This window comes from Scatophagus argus, chromosome 5, assembly GCF_020382885.2.
Source record: "Scatophagus argus isolate fScaArg1 chromosome 5, fScaArg1.pri, whole genome shotgun sequence".
In the NCBI taxonomy this organism is placed as follows: domain Eukaryota; kingdom Metazoa; phylum Chordata; class Actinopteri; family Scatophagidae; genus Scatophagus; species Scatophagus argus.
The window spans coordinates 6,073,044-6,089,067 of record NC_058497.1 but is presented as its reverse complement, the minus strand read 5'-3'; the positions used below and the strand labels follow the sequence as shown (position 1 = coordinate 6,089,067).

The 16,024-nt window shown below is 42.3% G+C and overlaps 2 protein-coding genes across 2 annotated transcripts in view; one reads left to right on the top strand and one right to left on the bottom strand.

Annotated features, from left to right (window-relative positions):
- The window catches only part of dpf1 (D4, zinc and double PHD fingers family 1), a 37,253-nt gene extending 35,193 nt beyond the window's left edge, over positions 1 to 2,060 (bottom strand). The window contains exon 1 of the mRNA XM_046388870.1: positions 1,948 to 2,060. Within this exon, the coding sequence (XP_046244826.1) occupies positions 1,948 to 2,060 (113 nt within the window). The remainder of the gene's footprint in view (positions 1 to 1,947) is intronic.
- Positions 2,061 to 3,716: 1,656 nt separating this feature from the next.
- On the top strand, positions 3,717 to 12,483 carry si:ch211-11n16.2 (zinc finger FYVE domain-containing protein 1). The gene is made up of 12 exons (XM_046388868.1): positions 3,717 to 3,965; positions 4,745 to 5,026; positions 5,409 to 5,631; positions 5,757 to 5,974; positions 6,977 to 7,083; positions 8,374 to 8,482; positions 8,700 to 8,797; positions 8,903 to 9,020; positions 9,362 to 9,532; positions 9,715 to 9,907; positions 10,292 to 10,390; positions 10,817 to 12,483. Exons 1-12 carry the CDS (start codon positions 3,849 to 3,851, stop codon positions 11,047 to 11,049), a joined length of 1,968 nt encoding a protein of 655 aa, XP_046244824.1. The 5' UTR covers positions 3,717 to 3,848; the 3' UTR covers positions 11,050 to 12,483.
- The last annotated feature ends 3,541 nt before the right edge of the window (positions 12,484 to 16,024 follow it).

Genomic DNA, 16,024 nt, shown 5'->3' with positions numbered 1-16,024 from the left:
GCTTTATTATTGCAGTAGTGAAACAGAGTGCCAGCATCTCTGCAGGTCTGGCAACTTTGCTGCTTTTACTCTACGTTTTCTTTTTACTCTTCTGTCTACCTTTGTGAACTTAAAATCCATATAAGACCATCACTTAAAATTGACCACTAGTTCATTAGTTACTGGGCCTTAGTCTGTTTTTATTTTAAATTATTAATCTCCTAATCCTTTTACTCTTTCCCTATTCTACCCTTTTCCTGCTTCAACAGCCTCATCTCCCTCTTTGTCCTGGCACCACATATATATATTCCATGCAAATCAGTTGATTTAATCCCCTTGACATGGTGTCAGTGAGGGCCTCTGGAAGCAATCTGGCCACACTTTGGCTCTGCTTGAATGAGTATCCCATAGAGGAGAGGAGAGGAAAGGAGAGGGGAGGAGAGGGGAGGAGAGGAGAGGAGAGGAGAGGAGAGGAGTCTTTGAGCCCAGAGGTCCCACATTACAGCGTCCATCCAGTCCACCTGTGCCTTCCCCTGCCATCATCACAATAACATTACTCATAACATCATACCAGAACACATTTAAACCTTGCAATTATTCATCTTTAGTTTCCTAATGTTGAGGGTGTGCTTTGATACGAGTAAAATGAATTTAGGCAAAAGCTAAAACTAAAACTATAGCTGAAAGCTAAAATAGGATCAGACTCAATGAGGGCAGCACACAGTTGCCCAATCAGTACCATTCCAGTTTCCTCTCTCCTGTGAAGAGCGCTTCAAAGCAGGCACGTACAGGGCAGCCGTTCACGGAATTGCACGAAATGTCGCCTGTGTCTGCATCTCAGAGAAGCTGACAGACAGAAAGACAGGCAGGCAGTCTATGCCCTGTATCCCTGTATCCCTGCTCAGGTGAAACCTGTGCAGCATCCGATACGCGCCCCTGTTTTGCTCATAGGTCTGTGACTTTTCTTTGTTTGAAACTGCCTAAGCTGATCTTTTGTGTGCTCAAACACTCCTCGTGTTTATATTGGAGCTATTGTGTTGTTGTTTTTTTGGTGGGGGGGGTGTGGGGGGGTAGATCTCCGTGAGCACTCGCTGACAGACGCACATCAGCCACCTTTTGGACGGGAGCCCAGGCAGGCAGCAGGCGTCTGCATTCCGCTGAAACCAGTCTCAGAAAAACAAAAAAGCCCCCCCCCCCCCCCAAAAAAAAAAAAAAAATCTCCACAAAGGAGATCATCACAGAAGAAACTTCACAAGGAAATCCACTCGTTTTAAGACCCATTAGTGGAAATAAGCGTCCGTTAAGATTCACGTTAAGTGCAAAACGCCAGATTGCAATCTAGATTTTATTAGAGGCTTTATTGTAGGCGCCGAAGACGAGAGCAAGTCTCAGAGTTGAAGCCGTGCACCAGCGTATATACAACAGCCTATATATTTCCGATAGGTCCGACAGTAAAGGTAACGCTGCAGCCTAAAACCTGAGCGGTGAGATTCATTCTGCCTACCTGTTTACCCCTTCTCTGTCCAAAAATGTGCACACAGGTACTGTAAAGCCATCTGAGCTCCCTGCCTGCCGGCCAGCCTGCCACTCCTGGCTTTGACCGTGATCTTGGCTGGCTACACTGGCAAGGGACATACCGGGTCACCCAAATCTACCTCCAGCATTCCTCCATAGCCCTGCGCACACGCTGCTGTAGGCTCAGGGAAATGATTATATGAATTGCGTCGGAGCGCACAATAATCCTCTCATGGCAAAAAACAGAAACCTCCAGGCAGCCTAAAATCTAACTTTTCTTTACGGTAGATTCGCATTCCCTGACATTATCTCTGTCTGTGTTATATGCATTGCATGTATAGATGTGTTGGTAATCATGTTGAGAAATAGCTGGCAATTTACGGGTCTTAAATTGCACTGACAGCATGCACAAATACAAAAAGCGCAAACGCTCAGGAAATGTGTTGTACTTACGATTTGAGAGGGTTCTGTACCGCTGTGGCCATTTTGATATAGTATGATAGAATGCAACACTGCAGAGCCCGGTATTGTACATGTAATGTAGCAGCTATTTCAATTTCATTCATTCTCTGGGGCTGCGGCTGGAGCGAGCAGCCAATGGGAGGCGGGAGCGCTCTGTGACAGCTTTGGGGAAGTGTAGTTTTTTACGCATGACATCATGAGACATGCCGAGGAAGAGCGCACTACAAATACCAGCGGGGATAGCGATTTAAGTGGACCACAGTCCCGCCTCGGACTTGTAAGGGCAATGCCAGTTCCGAATTCATATTAAAAAAAAAAAAAAACCTTTACAGTTATGTCGGGGTTGGGTTGCAGCCAGGACTGTCTGTCAGCTTGAGGATGCCAGTTTCTCTTTTGCATTGTTGCCTTGCATAGATGATGAGGATGGACTTGAATCTGCACTTGCTCGTCCCGAAACTGCATCACATTATAGCAGTGGGAACTTAATGCACACAGTTAACATTTTATGCTGAAGCCTGTTGATGAACGCATTCCAAAGAGAAAATGAACTTTTCTTTTTTGACATATATGTGTAGTAGCCTTGTGAGGTGGCCTATAGACCGAGCGTACCTGAATGAAAAGCACTTACATTTTCTTTAAAAACTTTACTTAATATCCCTAAATTATACAACCAGCATATGAAGGTGGCCAACTTTATTCTAGTAATGAAAAGGTGGATAATATATTAGATCTATTTTAAATTAAGAGACGTTGTGTCTGGGCAACCCTACATTAGTGGTGGCATGTTGATAGGCCCTTTGTTAATCTTATATTATCTATGCTAGGTATAGCCATGCACCGAGCAGCTTTAATTATTCATTAATCAGGGGATGGGTTGGGAGTGGGGCTATAATTGATTCTTTCAGACATTTGTCTCTCATGGTTGAGAAATATTGGGACCCTCTCCAATCTCATAACCCCTCTCCCCTTTATTCCTTACTTCCTTCTTTAATTCCTTCCCATCTGCTTTCCCTCCTGCTCGCATAGATCTACTGTCTGTGTCTTGTATCATGATTATACGTGCAAATGAATGCGTTGCATTAGACTAAGGCTTATTTAATCTATTAGCGTTTATTTGAACTGTCCCCAGTAGGAAGGAAGGAAGGAAGGAAGGAGGGAAGGAGGGAAGGAAGGAAGGAAGGAAGGAAGGAAAGAAGGAAGGAAGGAAGGAAGAGGGCATGAGCCGGGCCTGTTAGAGTAGCAATGCTGGAATTTCTTTCTCCATGTCAAGTACAGCAGTGGCGCCGCTCTGAAGCCATTCAGTGACATGTGATATTTATAGATCTCTGCTAACAAATATTTAATGAACATTAGCTAGCAGCCCTGACATGGCAGCACGGCTCCAATAAAACACTCTCTACCAGTTAAATGGAAACTATGATTCCTACTAGCCGAGATTATAAATTAGTTGCTATTTTAAAATACACATATTTCTCAGCTTTACGTAGTGGAACCAATACAGCCTTGGGATCTTGTTTGGTTTGCACGATTGACCTAAGCTTTTGAAATCGACGACAGAATACACACAGAATTTGTAAGTCCGTGAATTCATCATCTCATCTTATTTTATGCTTACGCATCTACTGATTTTGAAGTTTGTGGACTGACAGGTTGTGTGTTATTCTAAATTTTGACCACAAGGTGGTGCTGACGTACCAGACAAGACGCTCAACAGTCCAAGACCAAACGTACACACAACGCGCCTTACGTCACTGTCTGCGTGCTCCCTGGCTCCTCCCGCAGCAGTCGGCCATGCACGCGCTGATGTTGTGATGGATAGACAAGAAGGAGTCATGTTGAACTTTCGTTTTGGATTTTGCCGTCAAATACACGTCTTAAGTAATTAAACAACGATGTCTGACATACTAATGAAAGAAATGGAGAGAATATCGATCAGTCCAATGAAAGCAGAGGAGCGTCCAGACGGTGTCTCAAGCTTTCTGCTGGTGGATGAACAAGAAAACCTGAAGGTAAAGTTAGCTAACGTCAGCTGAGCTAGCGGCTGTTAGCATTTAACTGCTAAGCTAAGAGGAAGACTAAACACATTGTAATGAAGGCCAGTGAATATGTGTGAGCGCTTGCACTAACAGCTACAGTGCTGATACATGAGCACAATCAGTTTACAAAATATCATGTCATGCTGTTCTTTTTACCGTAACAAGGTGAGCTTGAGACAGGTTTCACTTCTTCTCTCTTCGTCTTATAAATGGAACAACAAGTAGCTTTTAGCCGTGACGTCCATCATGTTCATCATGTAAATATGTTTACACAAGCCGCAAAGGCTTATGATACCTCAGAGTTAAAAGGAATACATTATAACTGATTGGGGCAGAGCACCAAAAGGGTTTCTCATCGGGAAAACCCCTGGTGAGTCATACAGCACAGCTGACCCACATGGAGGCAGTGTCTTGTTGCGTCGCTGTTACAGCAGTACAAAGTGCAGGTGATAATAACTAATAACTAATTCATCCGCTTGATCTAGGATGTAGCCACAATTTGTCCCAAAACAGCTGGCTCAGCAGCACATTGTTACCAGAAACAGCCTTTATTTCAAAGCTTTTTTTTTTCTGGACTGAATGTGAATAGTCTCAAAGGTAATAGTACACATAATTTATTTTCTTGTTAAAGCTCCTTAGACTGAAGTGTTCACACAAATTCAATAAGGTTTACCCTTGATTCGATGTAGTTGTGTTAAAACAGCTCTTCATAAAATGCTCTCTGCTTGCTTTTCTCCCTTTTCTCCCTCCAGGTCCGTGATGAGTCTGAGTTTGTGGACAAACTTGGCTGTGGGGACGTGGCAGGAGTTAAGGTCCTCTCCATCTTTGGCAACACTGGCGACGGCAAGTCCCACACCCTCAACCACATCCTATTTGGTGGTGAGAGTGTGTTCTACACCTCCAAGTCCCCCAACTCCTGCACAGTGGGGGTCTGGGCCGCTTATGACCCTGCCCTCAGCCTGCTCGCCTTGGACACTGAGGGTCTGTTGGGGGCTGCCTCCAATCAGAACCAGAGAATGCGGCTGCTGCTAAAGGTAATTTTAGTGGTCCTTTGTTATGTTGTAATTGACGGGTAATTGGATAAAGAATTAGTTAGACTCACACCACTCAGTGCACAGTTCACATTTTGACTATAGGCCAGTGGTAAAATAGTGTGAATTTTTTAACTGACCAGCCACTGTGTGTTCAACAATACATTAATGTATACTTTTAGTTGTTTTCCATATACAGTTAACATTATTTATGAGTACTTTAGAATGCACCTCATTCCAGACTGCAATCTGTGTAGAGATACTATGTGTACAGAATAACTAAAATGTGGCAGGTCTTCCATTAATGTCTTCCGTAATCCTTGCGTATATATATTCCATTTCACTACCTGTGTCATAGCTATGTATCTACTCCTTTATTTTCCAGGTTTTGGCAGTGTCTGATATAGTAATCTATCGTACACGGGCAGAGCGTCTCCACAATGACATGTTCCTGTTCCTGAGCAGTGCCTCAGGGGCCTACCTTAAGCACTTCACCCCGGAGCTCAGGGCCCTCTCTAGCCGCTGTGGTCTGGACGTGCCCTTGTCTTCTCTTGGGCCTGCCGTTATCGTCTTTCAAGAGACAACACACACCCAGTTGCTTGGTCATGGTAGGGGAGGGAAATAATACTGAATGTCATGCATTTACTGTATGTGAACATTAAAACACACCTCAGTTTTACTAGCATATTATTATTATATTTTTTAAGGATTTGTTTTCCCCTTTCTCTTATAGATTCTAAGCTGGCTGGCCATGCTGACATGCTGCTTCAGAAGCGCTTTCACGATCTGGGCTTAGGGACAGAGGCCTTCAGCTCAGTGCAGTATGTGGGCACCCAGACCATCACACCTCCCACTGACTACAGCAGGTTGCTGGAGGCTGTCAGGCAGCAAGTGAAAAACACTCACACACGCTCTCCCCGCCAGCCAGAGATAGTGTTCCGTGCTCTAGAGGTAAGTGGTGAACCATTACAGTCTGTGTTGATGTAGGTTCTCAGTGATCTGAGTCATGGCAGTTGAAGTGCTAGAAACGAAGGCAACCATATATCTTTAGGTTGTTGAAGACGTTTCACCTCTTTTCCAAAAGGCTTCTTCAGTGCTGAGATTGAAGGGAAAAATCAAGCGATTTAACCTCTAGTGGAGTTGTCACCTTGGTGTGGTCTTGGACCAGATCTGCACCTTGCTGGACCCCTGCCTTATTTCCACTTATTTCAAGTACAGTGGAGGTTTCTACAGACAAAAACACGGATGTGCCATGGGTTCACCGTTGTCACGCATTGTGGCCATCCTCTACATGGAGTAGTTTGAAAGCAAAGCACTGAGCTCTTTCAGAGGAACAAAACCTAGCCACTGCTCTAGGTATGTGGATGACACCTGGATCAAAATCAAAACCCAAAAACTAGAGACCTTCACTGGACTGTATGGTGCTCATTGAGGACAATGGAAACTTGAACATTAAGGTCTACTGGAAACCCACACACACAGACCAGTACCTATTTTCTACTCCTACCACCTGTTGGAACATAAACTTGAAGTCATCAGGACCCTACACACCGGGTTGAGAGTGTTCCTTGAGATCCCTCCTCAGACAGTTTAACCCCCATTTGCACCATCCCTCATCTGACCATAACGACTCACATGACGGTGTCAGCAACCCTCAAGACCACCCCCAAGGTGAGCACCCCACTAGAGATTAAATAGGTGTTTTTTTCCCTTCAATCTCTGAACTGAAGAAGCCGTTCGCATGAGAGGTGAATGTCTTCAACAACCTAAACATATCCGGTTGCCTTTGCTTCTAGCACTTCAACCATTACAGTCTGTTAAATAAACTAAATAATAATAAACTAAAATTTAACAGAGAGATGAATTTTGCTGTTTGTTTGACCTTAGTCCTCTGGTCTTGACCCTTATTCCTCTTTGGTATCCTTCCGCGCTATCCTTTTTACATATCTTTAGGCCCTAAGTGAGCGTTTCTGTGGGGAACTATCAGATGACAAGATGACCGTGTACTCCTTCTTCCCAGATGAGTACTTCACCTGCTCTGCTGTCTGCCTCAGCTGCAAGTAAGTCATTATAAACATTTTTGAACTGGTCCTTTAGTCTTCAGCTTTTCTCCTTGCTAGAAGTTGAATAATGCCTGAAATATTTACCAAGGTCAAAATCTGGGAAGATTATAACTGAAACTATGGGCAAAAAATGAGAACATCAGTTCATTCAGTTGGAGATGAGGCATTTGAGTCTTCTATACCTGGGAACAGTTAAACTTCATATGTTATTCATTTTATACCTGCTTTAGTCTCAAATCCAAACCCCTTTCCTTTCTAGATAACATAAAATATGTAAATATTAAAAGATATTCTAATTTTCAATCTCTAAATTATAATAAAATTTATTATAACTAAGAAAGTCGGGATGCCATATCACATCTCTAGTCTTATTATCAGGCTGCAGTGAGACCCCCACCACCACCACTGACCACCTCACACCAGTCAGCAGTCTGTTACTCTGTTTCTCAAAGAACTGTATCTAGCCTTGAAGACAGGTCAGGTGGCCATTTGCACTAAAAGCATTTTCCACTGTTGCCTCAATGGCATCTAACTGTGCTCCGCCCCTCTGTTAGGGTTGAAATCTGCTCTTCACGGTCAAACCTCTGTATTAGCGGGTTCAGAGGTTTGTACAGTGTTCATAGTGGGACATTTTACAGTTGCTTTGTGCAAGTGTGGTAGATGCACCTTTAAGGATTTTTAACTAGTTAATCAAATAATTTTGTGGAACAGAACATATCGATCCCAGAGAATTATTCACTGTAAAGTATCTTTAAAGTGTTAAATCATCTTCAGGGATCTTTAATTTCTAAATCTTTCTAAATGCAATTCCTCTTACTCAAACCACTTGAGTTGGGGGAACGTCTCTCTTCTTCTGAATCTCCATACGGCTTTTAAAGGTTTTTAATTGTCCGATGGAACCATAAGCAGACACACAAACAAAACTCTTTTAGTTGTCTCTGGGTGAGTTACAGAGCTGGAATTTATTCTCTAAAGCAGAAATCTGTTGTTGTTCTTCTGGATGTTAACTGTCCTCCCCACTGGGACCCATAAACCTGATGTGTTTTCCATATTTTTGGAAAGGAGAATTGGGAGTCCCCTACCCGTTGTGATTCTTCTATTCATAATGCTGAGAGACTTGTGAGTGGTAGAAGACACAGCACTACTTTTGAAAGGCTTCAGTCCTGTATTAATGGACTGCACAGATCATTTTTCACACACATTGACCATAACAAAACCTGCTCCTGTCACTGACTCTGACATCTGTCATGTTGGTCTGAAACATTTGGCTTTCCATCTCATCTCCAGCATTCGCTGTAAAAACGGAATGAACCATCTGAGAGACAGGGTCCCGCACATGGCAGATGGACTGTGCCAGTATGCACACCAGTTCAACAATAAGGTCCTCATCTGTAAGGTGAGCCTGACTCCTCATGACATTACTCTCATTTGCTAAAAGTGAATGTTACAAGGCTTCAGCTTTTGTACTGGTTGTTTCATGCTGTGCCTTGTTCTGTTGCCCCTTTTCTAATTATTCATCACATGCTGTCTTCCAAAAAAAGTATCACACTACACAACTCTTTAAAAATACATTTTCAATATAATTTTTTGTCTTTTTCGTCTCATGTGTACAGCGGTGCTATGAAGGAGGCAGAGAGGTGATTGTTGTGCCCAAGACCTCAGCTTCCAGTGACAACCAATGGTTTGGACTGGCCAAGTATGCCTGGTCAGGGTACGTAAATACACACACACACCCACACACACACACACACACACACAGAGTCCTTTTCATTTCCATCTCCAGCCATCTCATATTGTCTCCCCACCTCCCTCTCAGCTATGTGTTGGAGTGTGCTAGCTGTGGTGTGATCTACCGCAGCAGACAGTACTGGGTGGGAAACCAGGACCCTGAGAGCAGCGTTGTGCGATCTGAGGTCAAACATGTCTGGGAGGGGGTGAGTACTCCACCCTTCTCTTCCTTCAGTTTCTAACTTCAGTACAAAAGTACTGAGTAGTGATATGATTGTTTCAGCATCTGACGGATGAAATTATACACCAGTAGTTCGCATCAATGTTGAGGCCAGGACGTGTAGAAGCTAAGATTACATGACGCCATTGAATTCATTATATGCTGAACATTTCATTCAAACAAAGCTTCAAATAACGACATCTTGCACGAAGTGTGCTGTGCAGTTAGCTTCACCTAAGAGACTGGGATCTCACAAGTGATGCAGGTCATTTATGATTACTTGATCTTCACTTGTGAATTTTTTTTAATCCCCTTTTCTTCTCTTAGTCGGACAGCTTTCTGACCACTCACCAGAATGCTGCCCAGAGGGTCCTCGATGGGATGAACTACATGATCCAGTCAGTGTCGGAGTACAGCACCGGCCCCACCAAAGCTGTTACTGCCTGGCTCACTGACCAGGTGGCACCTCCATACTGGAGACCCAACACAGAGATCACTGTGAGTATGTAGACGTAAAGCTGCGACAGACATAGCAATTCATATAGCAAAGAAAAGTTGTAATACATAAGGCCACATGTGAAAGTACCTGCAGTCTAACACACCCAGATTTGACATTGTTGAAGAAATTTTTACCTTGTGCCTGCAGTAACAATGTTAGCATGTCTGTCCTTCCTTGTCAGGCCTGTCACGGCTGTCAGAAGGTGTTCATGGAGGCAGAGAGGAAGCACCACTGCCGATCATGCGGCGAGGGTTTCTGCCATCCTTGCTCCAGCCACAGGAAGCCAGTCCCAGAGAGAGGCTGGGGCAGTGCGCCTGTCAGGGTGTGTCAGGCCTGCTACCGACAGGGAGGGCCAGTTGATACAAACAGTGAGGGTGAGACACTTTCAACCAATTACTGAATTTCAACCAGGCAGTTTGTTTTAAATTGCATAAATGTTATTTCATAAAGCAAGAAGTATTGACAAATGTGTTTATATTACTTGGACCAATAATGGACAGGGCCAGTGAACATGATGGGCATTGGCATCCTTTTCCTCCTAAACTACCCAACACTAAACTACATTTCCAACTTTCTGAATAAAAACTTGTAAATTATGTTAAATTAAATTTTGCACTAGTTAAAAAAAAATTATTGTACTGTAAATGGTGATTGTATTTGTGATAGCTGCTCAAATATAAATATTCCTATTGCTGCTTTTGTGTATGTACATGTGTGTTTCTCCACCTCTCACATGTGTGCACACCTCTGTTCTTCAGTGTGTAAGGTGGAGCCTCGTGGTCTAATAGCTCGCAGGGTGACGGAGGTGGCCCAGTCTACGCTGGACATAGTCACCTCTGCTGTGGACTACCCTCTGTGTGAGTGCAACTGCTTTTTACCTTCATATATTCTTTCAGCACGCTGCTGCTGGTTGCACGTTATCTTTGGGTAAAGGTGTCTTTTATAGTACAAAAATGTGATCAAGGCTGTTGTATTACAAATCCCATTCCGTTCTGAACCACTGGGCTTCTTTGACTTGATGGATCACGTGCAGAGAATGTTAGGCATAAATAAACATCTAGTTTTCTAGAAGCTATCCATCCATCTAGGATTTTTATTGGCTCTTTGGAGATTCACACAATGGACATTAAACTTCTGATCCTGTGAAGTGATTCACAGCTGCCTGAGTGCATATAATATTATGCAGTTTGACAGAATGTTCTGCTCAGATGTGGATGTTTATGATAACAATCCCTTCTCAAAATCTTGATTAAATCTTTACTGTTCTGTACAATCCCCCTCAGGTTTTGTGAAGGATGTGGCCCGGCCAGACTACTGGGTGCCGGACCAGGACATCACTCAGTGCCATCAGTGCTCCAAAATCTTCACTCCGGCAATGTCCAAGCATCACTGCAGGGCCTGTGGACAGGGTGTGTGCGGCCCCTGCTCCACACACAACAGGCCCGTACCCTCCCGGGGCTGGGACCACCCGGTCAGAGTGTGCGACAGCTGCCACGCTCGCACTGATAGTCTGTGAGCATTTTTAACCAGGAGAACTTCTCAAAGTGTACTTGGTCTTCCTCAGATGATCCACAGAAACACTTCGTCATTTGCTGCTCCAGGAGGATTGACCATACAGCACTCAATGACAGAACTGGAATCAGTCCTGGTTTTGCATTAAAAAACAGTATGTTTTGAAGCTTAAAGTGGTACCCACCTGAGCCTGGTGTTTTATCAGTGCTGTTCAAGGATCAGCTTTCCATCTCACCTGCCTTCCTTGACCAGCAGATTCTGCAGCAAAAACCTCACTGCAGCCCTACTGCACTGGTCATACTGCTCAAAAACCACCTGGATAAATGAAAAGCTGCACGTGTGATTTCAGCTGACTTCTGGAAATCTAAAAATTAAGAACTACAATTCAGTTCTCATTGTAACAGTGGAGCTTGTACTCTTAACTGCACCAAAGTGTGGTCTACCTTTTTTCCTTCATTTGTGTTTGCACAGCCCTACAGCACGTTGCCCATTCTCAGTTTGGATAATTTGTTAATTAAAAGGGAAAGGGAAAAGCGCAGGGAGTAGTGGTAGATTTTAAAGGGATTTTTAAACCTCTCTGTGTCAAAGAGTATCAGGCCATCTCTACAGTTTATCTCAGCAAAGCCCTCAGAAAAGTGGAGATTGTGTGAGGCAATTCTTGTTTTAAACCTCGTCACGGTCTTCCTCTCAGCCATCTCAGTCTCTCTGGGGTTTCAACATTACGGACAGACTAGGAAATGCAAAATAGTTCAGACTTTTGGGGGAAAAGTAACTTTGTGCATGACTGTCTTGCTGCAGGCAGAATGAGATGCAAGATGGAGAAACTCGAGCTACAGCACCACGTGCCTTCATGGGAATCCTGCTTCCTATCTCTAAAGCCCTTAAGGTTTGCTTTTGGAGAGTGCTCCACATGTGCAAGGACTAACGATAATTTGTGCCTAATTGCAGAGCAATGTAATTTACATTCACTGATCTTAACTCTTACAGCTGTATCTACAATATGGTGAAATGAATCTGTAGCATAAACACATTATAAACATTCCAACGATGTATGGAGATACCTGTGTACTGATGTAGATTTACCTTGCTGAGTTACTTCTAAAAAGTGGACATTATTGAGCCGCTGATGCTTCAGAAAGCTCTCTTAAAATGATGAGTACACCTGCACTAAACTGAACTCAGTTGTTTTGATGTTTGAAAGGATCTCAAATCATTTGCAATGTAAAGTGCTAATTATATGCATGCTGATGGAAATTACTCTTTCTGTCAAAGGAAGTCTCTCTGTGTAACATACTGGATACATTTATACAGTTTTCCTCTCCATCTAGAAATAAATTGAGTTTTAATGATGTTTCCTAGTAAAATTTAGCAATCGACAATCTCTTTTTTTTTTTCTATAAATAAATCAGGCTTGCCCAAATAAAGCAAACGAAGACAATGTTGTGTCTCTACAAATGTATTCACTCACTTGTTGCCTGTCTGTAATTGCTCCCTAATACCCATTCATGTCTTATTTGCATGAATGAGTGTTAAACATTGCTGCTCAAGTGATTAAATGACAACGTGGCTCTAAGAAAGAAGAATATATGTCCGCATGAGACTGAAATCTGCATATCTTCACCCAGCAGGACAAGGACTTGCTTTTCACAGAACTTTCTCTTTGTTCCATGATGTTAAGTATACGAACTATACGGAATCTGTTTATACTTAGAGCAAGAGACTAAAAACTTTTGCTTGGCTTCCAAGTGTCCAAACTATCAACACCTCTGTTTTGCTGATCTTAAAACTGATTAACGTCAGGCATTAATTTAGCTCATTCTGTCGTCGTACTGTACAAAATAACTTGTTTTTCTTAATGAATTCTTACTGACCTTTTTTAGCAGCATCCATTTCTTTTGGGTTTTGTTGCTGTGGGTGTTGAAGCTGGAGTCTGTGCTCGTTTTCTTGTTGTTATATCACAGCTTCTTATTGGCAAAGTCTAACAACTCTCATTTCCATTTGCAGTAGGTACATTACTTTTTTCTCTTACAATCAGCAATTAAGTGGTTCTTTGGCTCAGGAGGCAGTGCACTCGTCTACCACTCAGAAGGTCAGTGGTTCAATCCCTGGACCCTGCGATTTACATGTCATAGTGTCCCAGGGCAAGACACTGAACCCCAAATTGTTCATGATGGCTGTTGCATCAGTGTGTTTGTGTGAGTGGTTATCACTCCTGAAGAGCAGTGTCACCCTGCGTGGTGTCATCAGTGTGTGATAATATATTATATGCTGGAAATATTTTCCTCTGTTCAGACGTTCCAGTTTCATTAGGCTTCATATGGTCCCTCAATATATTACAACTGCACAGATGAGCTTATGTTCAACCAGGTGTTGAAGCAGAGCTCACTTCCTTTACAAACCAAGTAAGTCCAAATTGCCTCACAGACTATATGTATATGTGGAAACAACAGACAGAAGGGCCCGGAATATCTGTATATCAGCTTTAGGTTCATTTTTATGAGACAGCGCACATCACAGTAAATAACTTTTAAATGGAGGATGTAACATCAAGCATAAAATGTTGTAGCTCTGTAAATATAACCTTCTTGTATTGGTTGCTGGCTTTGATATGATCATCAGCTGTGGACTGTAGTCTTTTTATTCACTTCACAACACAAAGCTGCCCGGTGCTCATTCATTCATCAGCCATGCTTTAAAGCTACCTTGCTGTGAAACTGATTTATTATCAAAGTGTAGCTGTAGAAAGAGAGCACACATAGTGAAGTTTTAGTAGAAGAAGGTTGTTGTGGTGCTGGTGTGGACAGGAAGAGGTTTTGCATGAGTGACTCTGCTGCTGCTACAGATAAATTCTATTGTCCCATGTGTCTGTATGCATTACTATTACTGTGTGTGATCCTACAAGCTGCTGTGGAAAAATCTATCATGAAGCACTAGATTGAACAAGACACAGTGAGTCAGTCAAACCACCAGATACATGAGTTTCTCTGCAGACCCCTATACACAGCCTGAGATCTCAGCATGGCTATTAGAATAGGTGGAAAGTAACACAAGATGTGAGCCAGTTGTGTGCCCATCGAGGACGGTTTTGTCTTATTAATATCGGAGAGTAGAGAGATACTGCAACTCATTTGTTTATAGTTTTTTCACTGAGTGAGAATGTGTTGATAATGTGCTTCTCTTCAATCCTGTCACATATAGTAATATTTCTATGCTTAATGTATGTATAATTACATACACACAGTTGGTTATATTCATTATTTCATACTGTTTTCCTATTGTTATTGCAAAAACAAAAGGGAAAACCTTTTCATACAAATTCTAGAGCCTAAACCCATAATCATAAACTATATTACATTATCATGATGCATTAGGCATTTCATAAATTATATAATTTCCCTTTATGCATTAATAACGCTGATAATGCATTGGACAAAAGTATGGAGACATATGACCATTACTCCAACAGGGACATTCGTGACATTTCATTCTAAATACATAAACAGCTCTGCAGCTATAACAGCTTCCACTCTTCTGGGAAGGCTTTCTGCATGATTTTGGAGTGTTTCTGTGGGAATTTTTGCATTCATGTAGTAGAGCATTTGTAAGGTCAGACACTGATGTTGGACTAAAAGCCCTGACTTACAATCTCTGTTCCAGTTCATCCCAAATGTGTTGGATGGGGTTGAGGTCAGGACTCTGTGTGGGCCAGTCAAGTTCTTCCACACCAAACTCATCCAGCCATGTCTTTATGGACTTTGCTTTGTGCACTGGGGCACAGTCATGCTGGAATAGAAAAGGGCCTTCAACAAACTGTTGGCCACAAAGTAGGAAGCATAGTATTGTCCAACATGTCTTGGTATGCTGAAGCATTAAGATTTCCCTTCACTGGATGTAAGGAGCTGAACCCAATTCCTGAAAAACATCATTATCACAATACTTTTGTCTATGTAGTGTACCTTTCTTTGCATAAAACCTTTAATGTAGATATACAGCCTGAGGTGCATCACAAAAGAACTGAAAACAAAAGTTACTATAAAACCACTGTACATTGAAAGTGCATTTGAAGAAGTAGCAAAAGATCCAAACATAAGAGTTGACAAGGCAAGTTTCCCACAGTTACTGCCCATATTTTAAAAGAAAATAGATCTCAAAACTATGGAAATATCAAGGGAGTTTGCTCACTCAGTGCCATCTACGTGGCCTCAGCAGATTCCTTGTGGGAAACATTAGCAACATCTAAAAATAAAAAGGCAACAGAAGATCTAAGAGTTCTAGTTGGAACATCAAATAATTTGCTGATATATGATGATATATGCTATGTTATGTAAAAATAAAAAAAAAAGTCAAAGGATGTGCATCCTTTTTATCTTTATCAGTAGATGTCCAGTAATGCATGTTACATGAATATTTCCTACTATAACAAGCCAAAATGCCTGCAGTGAAAATGCAGGCATTAAATTTTGCTCAGTTTAAGACCTGTTGAGTTTATAAGATTAGTATGGATTATGTTCCAGTGTAGTTGGAATTAATATTAGAGTTTAGACATGGTAATTGAAATCACAACAAAAGAAGACAAAACAGACAAAAGCCTCTGTGCCAATCATACACACACACAACAACAGGAGGACAGACAGAAAACAAAAACCAAAATCATGGGAAAGAAAACAAAAGGTAACCCAGGTAATAACTAAAACCCCAATACCCATGCCTTGAGTTCCATCCGTATAAGAACCAATGGGTTGTCTATAAAGGTTACTGGTGCTAGTGCAAGCCTTTAGACAAGCACAGCTAAACAAAGACCTCACAAGAGCCTATGGAACACTGACATGGGAAAATCTGGAGGGATAGTTGCATGGGATGTTGGATCCCCGTTGTGATGCCTTGTTTCTACAGAGGGGGGCGCTATATGAGCAGAAATATTGCAGCTGCACCACTGTAAATTTTACATGAGACCACCCACTGCTAACTGTCCTGGGTGA

What these genes read in the sequence shown, in the direction of transcription:
- si:ch211-11n16.2 (XM_046388868.1), top strand. Translation starts at nt 3,849, where the DNA reads ATGTCTGACATACTAATGAAAGAAATGGAGAGAATATCGATCAGTCCA. An exon ending in CACCCAGTTGCTTGGTCATG is followed by an intron (nt 5,632 to 5,756) that starts GTAGGGGAGGGA and finishes TTTCTCTTATAG; the next exon opens with ATTCTAAGCTGGCTGGCCAT. An exon ending in TCAAACATGTCTGGGAGGGG is followed by an intron (nt 9,021 to 9,361) that starts GTGAGTACTCCA and finishes TTCTTCTCTTAG; the next exon opens with TCGGACAGCTTTCTGACCAC.